General features: G+C 42.6%; 1 protein-coding gene across 4 annotated transcripts in view; it reads right to left on the bottom strand.

Moving 5' to 3' along the window:
• Positions 1-790: 790 nt before the first annotated feature.
• Positions 791-10,794, bottom strand: part of suco (SUN domain containing ossification factor) — a 50,089-nt gene continuing 40,085 nt past the window's right edge. For 3 of the 4 annotated variants that reach the window (XM_084722691.1, XM_084722693.1, XM_084722694.1), the window contains 7 exons: positions 8,494-9,867; positions 7,996-8,083; positions 7,807-7,911; positions 5,971-6,125; positions 5,574-5,665; positions 4,738-4,793; positions 791-3,101 (listed from right to left, as the gene is read on the bottom strand). In XM_084722691.1, the coding sequence (XP_084578817.1) occupies positions 2,529-3,101; positions 4,738-4,793; positions 5,574-5,665; positions 5,971-6,125; positions 7,807-7,911; positions 7,996-8,083; positions 8,494-9,867 (2,443 nt within the window). In that variant the 3' untranslated portion in view covers positions 791-2,528. The remainder of the gene's footprint in view (positions 3,102-4,737; positions 4,794-5,573; positions 5,666-5,970; positions 6,126-7,806; positions 7,912-7,995; positions 8,084-8,493; positions 9,868-10,794) is intronic. The other variant, XM_084722692.1, reaches the window with a different exon arrangement.

The raw sequence follows: 10,794 nt of genomic DNA, 5'->3' as shown, positions 1-10,794 counted from the left end.
AAAAAGGCATGAAGAGTCATACAAAGTGCACACTGAGCTCCTAGAATTTCTCTCCAAGGTCATTCTCTCTATAGGCTGTGTTACAGGATAAGTAGATTCAAAGTAGTCTTTCTCATAACACAGACACACACACATACGGGGGATCAACAACAACAACAACAAAAACTCTCACATGGATACAGGTTTACACACACGCACAAACATAAGATCATACACATTCAAAAAGGGTGAAAAATAAAACAAAACATGATTTGCTCGGCTTGTGGAACATACAGAATCACATTAATAGTGTTCCAAATCATACCCTCATCTTTGATGCGTTCCCTTTATTCACCAACAATTCAGATTCCTTTCCTCACAAACCACAAATATTATTTGAGGTGGGGCGAACAAAGTCAAAGAGCGATGACAAGTGAATAAAAGACTGAAGTGTATAATGAGAGTGAGGATACACAGAGAGATCAGGTAGTCATGAAAGCAGGCATGGAGACTGACTAAGCTCCTAAATGTTAGAGTGGTTAATAAAAGCAGGCAGATTAAAATTCTTCTTCACAGTCACAGGAAGTCGTGCAGTGGATGGGGTAGGGGGTTGGGGGGGTCGGAGGTGATCTTGGTGAATAGAGATATGTAAAGAGAAAGAGGTGCTGCAGAGGCTGGTCAGAGGAGGTAATAATGACGCTCTTTCGGAAGAGTTAGAAAAAGAGTCTCTGTCTCTGTCAAAATGTAAAACCACAGTCAGAGCCAGTCAGAAACTGCATAAAGAAAAACATGCTTTTCAATTTTATTAAAAAAAAACAAAAAAAACACACCCTGTTTTTCCACATCTGGGACTCCTACAGTGTTTAAACATTACACTAAATGTTGATGTACTCTAGGTCAGTCATGAAATCATCGACAGGGCGAGTTAAAATCGGTCAGCGATCTGACAAAGACGCTGAAACAAGCACACAGACGACAGGACGATAAACACTCAGTTTAGCCCTTTCCACTACTTTTAACCACCCAGCAGCTCTGAACATACACAAAAGCAGCAGTGTGATGAATCCTGAGAAGCCCGTAGTTACTATTAATCAATGCTCAATTATCTTGCTGGATATATAAAGTTGCTGCAGGACGTGACCGCTCTCACACTCATCTGATACTTCAAGCTGAGGCAAAAACAATTAAAGGCTGTTATCATATATAATATCAGTCAAAGTTAAAATGAACAAAAAAGAGAAAGAAGAAACTGAGCAACCCATTATTGTGTGTAATTCTGATTAATTGTATTGCACTGTTATATTTCTATGTAACATACTGGATAAACTACTGAAGACACTGCAGGATTGAGAGACTGGTAGGCCAGTGCCTAGGTTAGAAAACTCTGTAGTCATTTAAATAAATAAATAGATAAATAAAACTGGCCTGTCAGGCTCAGCTGCAGGGTCCCAGTAGGATGTATATGTGTGATGGAAGTGTAAACATTCAGTTTTGCCACCTAATGTGCTCCTATAGTACTCTGTGCCCTCAACAGGAAACATCTCACTGTGTACTGCTTATGAGAGTAATTCAAGCAAAAGAGAAGAGCACAGCTCAGTTATAGATGAAAGAAATAATAAAATAAGGAGAAAAAGACAATAAAAAGCCCACAGTTTGCCTCCATAGCCTGTCTGAACTCACTTTACCTTCCTTTTAGTCACAATACCTTCTGTAACAGAGCAGTTTCTCTTCATTTCAGGATCTACAAACTGCCGCAATTGTATTTGTAATATGAGGTTAAATAAAAGGACTAACACATTCAGACTGTTTCACCCCCATGCAAAATGATATTCTTCATTCAGCTCTGACGGATGGTTTGGGACAGACTGACAGAGACAGAGGAAGACAAAGCGGAGAGTCTGGTGTGCAGTTAAGGTGTAACGCTCTGGTCCCATACAAACACCTGCAGTCATGTTAGGATGAAATACAAAAGACAGAATGGATCAAATGATGGCGATGGAAAACAGAAGGAAATGAAAAGAGAAGTCATGCTCTGCAGTTCGCTCGTAATGATGAATTTCATCCAAAAGAGCAGCCTAATACTTCTCAGTGTTCCCGTGGGTGGAGGAACGCCGCCTCTCCTCGCTGTGCTCAGAGTGGAGATAAAAACGCTCACTGGTGCTCGACGGTCGTGGGACAATGTGCTTATCCAGTAGAAAAGAAAAAACACCCTTGAATGGGTTTGACTTGTATCGATGCTTCACTCCCCACCACAGTGTCTCTTTCTATCCACGTCAACGATCTTTAAATGTCGTGTTTTTAGCATTAAAAGGTCTAGAACAGATATAAAGGCACGTAACCGTAAACAGGTCTTTGACAGGAGTGGATAAGGACCGGATGATGTGGAGCTACTGCTGCCATAGCCACTTAAGTTCCACGGTGCGCCTGGGTGCTCATGGGAAATGTGGTTCTTTGGGATGCAGTAAGACCTCAACTCCTTACTACGCAATTCTGCTACCATATAGTGTGTGTGTGTGTGTGTGTGTGAATAGAAAGTTGTGTAAAAGTGTTCAAACATGTCCGGTGACAGCGGTCACCCCGATGGTCCCAACACTGATCTCCTTGTTTCCCTTCATAAGGTGCTGCAGGCTGGGCAGAGATGCGACACTCCCCCTCGACATGGCGGGGAACTGCAGCTCCGTCTGCCGCGACTTCCGCCGTTTCATGGAGCGCTTCTCCTGGCGGGACTTAGCGGGGGGCTGCTGGAGGTGGAAAGGCAGGCCTCCGTGGCCATTGCACAGGCCGACAGAAGGGAAGATGGGGGAGGGAGGGGGGAGGCGGCTCGTGTACGACTCCTCAGAGTGGGTGGACGAGCTGCAACTGCTGGTCTCTGAGGGGAACTCCGTGGAGGTGCAAGTGGGCAGTGATGACACCTCCTCTACAGAGGGCTGGAGAAGCGGTGGGAGAGAAGGAGGAGGGGGAGGGAGAGGGGGAGGAGGAGGAGGAGGAGGAGGTGGTGGTGGTTCAGGGAGGCATGGTTGGAAACCGTTGCACTTTGGACCTCCATTCGTAAGAGGAGCAGAGGGATCAGATGCCTTCAGGAACTCAACCTTGTCCAAAGACTTTGTCTTGCAGCGTTTTTTCTACAGGAAAAACAGAAGACAGGAGGAGCGAACGATTAAAACAGCATTCAGAGAAAGTCTAAATACATCTAATAATGAACAGCCATATTAACCACTTTTGTGCTGCACACTGGAGTCAGACAAATGGATCAAAGAAGGGTTGGGAAGTTTAGGGAATGACTGAATCTTGGATTTGTAAGAAACAAATATTGTCAGAACTAGAGATGAAAATTTTATACAACAATTATAGTGACCAAAATTCTCATGGTTATTAGTATTACTGTTAAAATTTGCTGAAAATATTTAGTTCTGATACATACAAACTGAAATAGTTTCACCAACTTATATATTGAATCCTCTCAGTGATTTGTAATTGCATCATGTCCTTTGTAATGTCCATATTTTCATTGATACAAAACAAACTGAAGTTGCTCCTGTCCCTGCATCTGGGAGACTGTTGCTTACTTTGGTTTATGCTAGACAAAATATACTGCAAGTTTTTCAAAGTGCAGTAATCAAACACATTTTTAAGATAATTAAAATGTGAAAGAAAAATACTAATCATACGGTATTTTATCACAGTTTAATCATTAAATCAAGTATTGTTTCATCCCTAATCAGAACTATTTATCTAAACAAAGTATTTATAGCTGACCCTGATGCTGTGCTGTGTACTAGTGATGAGCAAACTGCAGTTAAAACTGTTGGAACTGTGGTTAATCCGTGGTTCGGACAGGCCAGGTCATAAGAATTAACATTCAGCAGTATGACGCCATTGATTATTCAAATCTCCCGACACAAATACAGAATTAGTCTGAATGTTAATACTGTTAATGTTGATGTAAGTGTTCTTCTACATATCCAAAACGTCACACAAACAGTCCTGGTTCACACAGTTAAGTTGGAGTCAAACAGCCGTCCGAATGATAAATTCTGAGCTCCATCAGTAGCCTGATGTGCCTTCCTTTCAAGTGCTTTGTCTGTCCTGCCACGTTTATAACTACAGTTTTTATTTTTGCTGTTTAAATATTACTATTTGCTGCTTTGAAATTACTGCATGTTTAAAGTTACTGAAAATAGCCTCTGTAACCATTCAAATAAAGAGGAAAATACCCGTAACTCAATACAATGCACAAGAGATATCACCTGGAAAACTTGTGCTGCTCGACATAATTCAAAAGACCAACAGCAACCAGTAGAGGTGCGTGTGGGTCACCAAATAGGTGAAAATAATGCCTTTGGGTGGGTGGCGAGAGGATGAATTATGCATAAACGTAGATTCAGATGAACTTAAAGCCCATCTGTGCATCATCACCGTGAACACACAGCACATCATGCTTTATTCACCTCAGCGAATGTTTTCATACGAGAATGTGGTGTTACGGAGAGGAGTTACCTGACAGGTTTTTAATTTCGTTACACTTGCATTGAAGCTTGAAATTAAGCCCACAGTGTCGGAAAGGAAGTGGTTAACAGGTATTTGGAGTGGGTTGAATCTTTACACTCCTCAGCTGCTCCATTATCTTGGCTACTTCCACTGAGAGCAGCAATCAGTGACTGATGAATCTCTAACACACTCATTGTACAGACTGACTGACAGTAGAAAACACACAGCGGCCGTCACAGCCAACAGCAGCAGTTGGAACAGACACTGTACCTTTTTCTCTGGAGAAAACCTTAGAGGTTCTACAATGTACAAGTCATCTGGACCTACTGGGGAGGGGAGAGAGGGGCCAGGTTAATGATGGAATGGGAAACAGGAAAACATACATGTACCAAGCATGAAGTGACCTTGCAAGTAGTTTTATTTAAAGATGCAAAAAATATATATTACATATTCTAATCATAGCTTAATGACTGCAGAGAAGATAACACAAGAAATTTGACTAAGACTAAAAGCAAAGTCAGTTAAAGCTAAAAATCACACCAAAAGCGTATTATTTTATTATCGATTACTACTTGCAAATGTCTACCATGAGCCAGCAAAGCATCATGCTCTATTATTATACTCCTTAAGCCTGCATGTGGACACAAGCTGGCAATGACAGCCTCTCAGCCTCAAGGGCAAAACTCACACACCCACACACACATAGTTGAGGGATAATGAACAGCAGGGGGAGTTTTAGGTTTCACAAGTCAAAGACTTTATTTTTCTAGTGCTTGCACCAGCCTCTTCCTGTGGGCTTGTGTTGCTGGAGGCACTAGCAACACCAGCCACTAAGCATGGCGACATGTGTGAGAGGAAAACGGAGATATAGACAGAATGAGAGCTGAAAAGATAGAAAGGAATGTAGTATTTGGATGTGGACAGTTACTGTATGTGTCATGAGCTGCAGCAGTGTGACGCAACTAGCCTGAAAGGGCCTACTGCAGAGCTAATGTTGCTTATGTTTTAATGACAAGGGCAGAGGGAGGAACACAGTAGATAAAAAAAACAGAGGAGAGACTTGTGTGTAGTGTGTCCATGTGTGTGTTTAGAGAGGAGGCTCTTACCTTCTGTAGAGGACAAGTGGAACGACTTGGAGCGAACAAGCGGACAGGTCACCCTGCGCTTTAGGCTCATATCATCATAGGAAGAGAAACATCTGACAAGAAAAATGATATTGACATTAATAAAGGCCTGTTTACATCAACATTGTCCTGGCAACTTCTGGCAGTTAGTTGCAGGACAAGATTGGCAGCTTTAAGCGAGCATGTGACAAGTGCAGGAAGGCAGTGATGAAATTTTATTTTATTCAAATACAGCATCATAAGACTGGCTGCAGGGGATCACAATGAGAAATCTGAGAATGGCAGAACAATGGTCTTATAAATATCACAGTGAATTAAAAGCAAAGCCTACAGAGGCAAAACATCATATTCACACACAGAATGCGTGTATGTGACAAACCTCTTGGGGCTGGGGTAGTGGTTGCTCTTGGGAAGGGCAGCTGCGTTGGTGCAGGGGCTGGGAGAGGAGCTGCGGCAGCACTGCAGACACAGCAGGAGGCCCAGACACAGACACAGAACCAGAGAGACCACCAGGTAGCTCTGACGGTCAGATACCTGCAGAGAAGAAGTTCAGAAAATCACATGCACTCACAACACCGCTTTTTTTTTTATTTTTCACATACTGTACATATTGTCTTTCCTTGCATTGAGATGACAAAGTATGAATCAAAAATTAAATTTGTTAAAAGTGGGTTGTGTATTTTACATTGTGTCCTAAAATAAGAAACAATAGTTTGTGAGCTTGTTGTTTGTTTACAAATAACCAGAGCTTTTCACTTCATGTGCTTTTTGTTGTCCAAGACCCAAAGAATCCACTTTAAGTTATCTCCTGACTTTTTCTTCACTTGTAATGATGAATACAGTTATTCAGACATGCTACAATCTTTGCTTGCATTGCATTGCACCGATTTGCCCCCTTGACATGTTACCAATTAGTCAGCTACTTGTCATGGAAAGTTTTCTCCCACCAAAAACAGGTTTCATCAGGACATTTTCCACCGTCCAATTTAGGCCTGTGAAGCATTTACTTTAAGGACAATACAAATAATAAATGAGCCATTCTAATACTGGAAACAGTTCTCAAGTTCTCTGCAAAGGGTCTGAAATAAAAAGTATACTGTCTTATCTTTCTAGATAATGTGGTACATTTTTTAAAATGTATTAACTCAAATAGCAATTTATTCCCAGCTGAGTCTGCCTAATACATTACATCTTGCACATCTCAAATACTATATACTATACTATAGTTTTGCATACTTTCATTTAAATAATATATTGTCCCTTTTTTTAACATTTCAGTGTCTTATTGGCAATTTTCCATTTTCTATTTTTACTTCTTGAATTGCAGTACTTGTTTTATAATCTGTCTTTATTATTATGCACCAAAACACTTTGGCAAATTCCTTGTGTATGAAAACCTACCTGGAATAAAGCTGATTCTGAGTCATTTATCTTTCAGAAATGTATGAATTCCTCATGTAATCTAATCCCTATTTGCACAAAATAGTTGGCTGCTGAACGTGGAAAGGTAACAGTTTTGATGCGTGGACCGACTGAAAAAAGACGATTATGGGAATGGTCTGCAGAAATATGGAAACTATTGAATTTGGATGGTCTCAGAATGTTGCTGTACATATGTAGTATCACTAACTACTGATTGAGAATGAGCCTTTTTTGCCTCATGTCCACACTCAACAGTCCATTGTCAACAGTTTGCCAGAGGGGTTTCAAATATTCAAATATGAGCCGTCCGTGTTCTTTGAGCTGTCATCTTTTCAGTATTTCCCTCGTCAGCCTCTTTTCCACATGGTCTGTTAAATTTCAACACAACTTCAAACACCTTGTTGCTGAGATCATTTTGCAAGCACAAAATTTAACACATTTCTGACTCTGGTTTTTGTTAGGCATGGGCAGTTCAGCAGAGAAAAGGAAAAATCTGTTTGTTGGATAGTGTTGTGCTAAAAACAACCACTGTGGTGGTGTTATTAAATACACCCTATCCATCAGGAACACCCTGTACGTAGATTATTATTTCCCTAAGAGAAAAACAACCACTAAACTGAACACTGTGCACAAATTATTAGCTTGGTTGTATATTGCAGTGTTAGTCAGCTCTCAAAGCTAATACAATAAACAGACATTATTTCTGAACTGGTTGAAAAAAAGCAGTGCCAACCTGTAATCACTATATAACAAGTAAGCAGTACAGTAGCATTTAACAATAGTGGAGTGTTACCTCTCTCTGCAGCTGGCTGACTGTAGCCGTGAGATTAAGCATCAGTTTAGTGACGTTCTCCAGCTGACTCTGCAGAACCTGGATAGAGTCTGTCTGCTTCTGGTCCTGAAAAGCACAAGCTATCAGACGAACGCACACAACTACTTTGTGTTTTCATGCTTCAACTTGTTGTGCTTCATGTAAACTGACCTGCTCCTCAGCAATGCGGGAGGTGTTCTGCAGTTTGATGATGGTCTTGTTGAACGCTCTCTGCATCTCTTCCATCTGTTTACGGTATCTGAACAACACAAACACAAAAATTAAAACCTATAAAAAAGGAAGCCTTCCAAGATGCGGGATCAAGTGATTGTTTTGCAAGTCAGAATTAAGTCTCAAGTCTTTACATTCAAGTACCAAGGAGCATTCCATGTCAAGAGAGGCAAGTCTCATATCAAGTCCCAAGTCCTAAACAAGTTAGAATGTGTTCTTCACCAAAAGCAATACACTCGGTAACACCAGAGCCTCGACACACCATTCTTTGGTCAACTTCAAATGTTGAACTGAGTTCAAATTTGTTTCATGAGTTTTGCAAATCAAGACCACAGCGAAATGTTTTGATTTCATGGTATAATGGCACTGGTTATATCAATCTACTAAGCGATAAAATGAAACGTGAAAGAAATGCTATCATTGTATCCAGTGGTTTACCTCTGGCTGAGCTCCTCCAGGTATCTGCTGGACAGACTCATGTTCATCTCCAGGGCTTTGATCCTGTTGTTGAGCCTCATGAACACACTCTCCTTCTGGCTGGAGCCGTGCACTGTCCCCCCATTCAACAACACGCCATTCCCGTTCACTCCTCCGCCATTATAATCTCCTCCATTCTGCAGCTCTGCATAGAAGTCTGTAGCTGTCCGGTGGACATTCCCATTCCCGTTGTTGCTCAACAGGTCCTCGTCCACCGTGTCTTCCACCCGATGTGGCTCTCCATTCTGGGTGAGAGTGTCCCCCTGCTCTCCGTGAGTCTGAGAAGCCTGGACACTGTGTTTCTGTGAGTCCCCACTGTCTGTGCCTGATTTAACTGTGTCTGTGTGAGTGTCGGTGAAAGGGGCAGCTGTTGGTAGTTCAGTGGGAGGAGGGATGAGGTCTTCGGGCCTCGATGCAGTCGGAAGAGGCTGAACCGGCTGCTCCTTGACAGGGGGAACCACAAAAACAGGGGAGGCTACCTCAGTGACTACAGGCTGTTGGGGAACGCTGACAGTAAGAGAGGGGGTGGCACTGCTGGCCTGTTGCGTCTCTGGGACAGAGGCGGCTTGGAGGGGTGGAGTGGGGATGGGGTCAAGTGCTGCATCTTTAATGGGGGGAAGCGGCTTCTCCTCGTGGATTGGGGTTGGCCACGTCACGGAGCTGTGGATATCTGAGAAACTGTGAGGGGGGATGGTGGCTGTCCTACTGGGTTCTAGGAGGATGCTGAGCTCTGGAGTGTGTGTGTCAGGGGTGTGAGTGTTGGGATGTGCAGTGTGCACCTCACCCATGATTTTGCCCTCATTTTGGGCCTTAATTGGCACCTCAGGCTCTGGGACTGTTTCTGTGAGGGGGAGGGTCTCTTTGACAACAAGTGTGGGGGCAGGGATCAGGGGAGGGGTGAGTGTGAGGGAGGGCGTGTTTGCATTAGGTTGTGTCTGTGTCTGAAGGCTCAGCTGCCTCCGCCTGAGGCTGCGCAGTCTCTCCTTGGCCAGCCTTGCAGAGCACCAGCGATGGAGCAGCTCAGGCAGGGTGGCCATGCAGGACAGAGACAGGGAGGAGAAGGAGGAGAAAGGACAGTAAGTCTGGTTCTCCCACTGGTTCCTGTCTGCCTCCCTCCTCGTCTCCTCCTCCCTCTTCTCTTCCTCTTCCTCGACCTCCTCCTCCATCAGCGTGACAGTCGACTGTCTGGGCTCTTCATCATCATCCTCTTCCACTAGAGTTACAATTTGTCTGTCCTCATGGGACTCGGGTGGTGAGGGGGAAGGTGTGGAGGCATCACTAGGGACACTCAAGTCCTCCTGGGTTGCAAGGTGTTCTGGTTCCGCAGGCTCCAGTCTGGAGGAAAGACACAATTTAGAAGCATATTAGTGGAACGTTTGTGCATTTTGCAGGGTTACAGAAGAAAAGTGATACTCAGTGAACTCATTCTTTTGTGATATATTACAGGTACGCAAACACATGTATGCTGAAAAAAGAGAGCTACCTGAAGGAAAAAAATAAAGCCACAGCATAACATAATGTATACTACAATATCATATAACCATATGACAAAAGCCTACACTTTTTGATTGACTATTCACAAATAGGAATATTTATTATACTTAGATCAATAAGAAATCGGCAGATGTTAACCACTAAGATTTTTTTTTAATTTTATGAATTAAAAAAGCAACATAACTGCTGTGTTGAGGGGTAGTTAACTACATGTAGGTCAATTATGTCTTCAATGTCCAACAATGTCCTCTCCTTAAAACACACCCTCAGGCTGCCTGAGTGAGGCCTTACCTGACCTAGTTATTTTGTTTATTTCTTTTGACAAAGACTGTCACACCTTATTCTTCGTCACTTCAGCTGTAACTCTGTGTAAATAAGAGATTCCAGTCTCAGACTGTGATAATTTTCCACATCACAGTTTAAATGGACAGGGCTTTCAAGAAGGATATGGAATGGCAAGTCAGCGGGGAAAAAGTAACCAACTAAAAGGAAAATTTTGCTGTAAAAACCCAAATTTAATGGCCTCTGGCAGATTCTAATACCTCTACTCTATCATATACACTGATCGTCATTATTGCATATTTTAATGAGTTTGCCTACCTGAACATAAACATGCAGTGAGTTATTGTAAAGGAGATTTAGGCCTCTTGTACATTTTCACCCACACAGTCTCTAAATAGCTGCTCTGTTCAGGATTCAAGTTTCATTTCAAGCACACACACATAGGAACGCATGTGCGAGAGAAGAAGGAATCTTCATAGCTTGACG

The sequence above is a fragment of the Lutjanus erythropterus genome, chromosome 7 (genome assembly GCF_056507025.1).
Source record: "Lutjanus erythropterus isolate fLutEry1 chromosome 7, fLutEry1.hap2, whole genome shotgun sequence".
Lineage (NCBI taxonomy): Eukaryota > Metazoa > Chordata > Actinopteri > Lutjaniformes > Lutjanidae > Lutjanus > Lutjanus erythropterus.
Note: the sequence above shows the minus strand (reverse complement) of the source record. Positions and strands in the feature narration are given on the sequence as shown.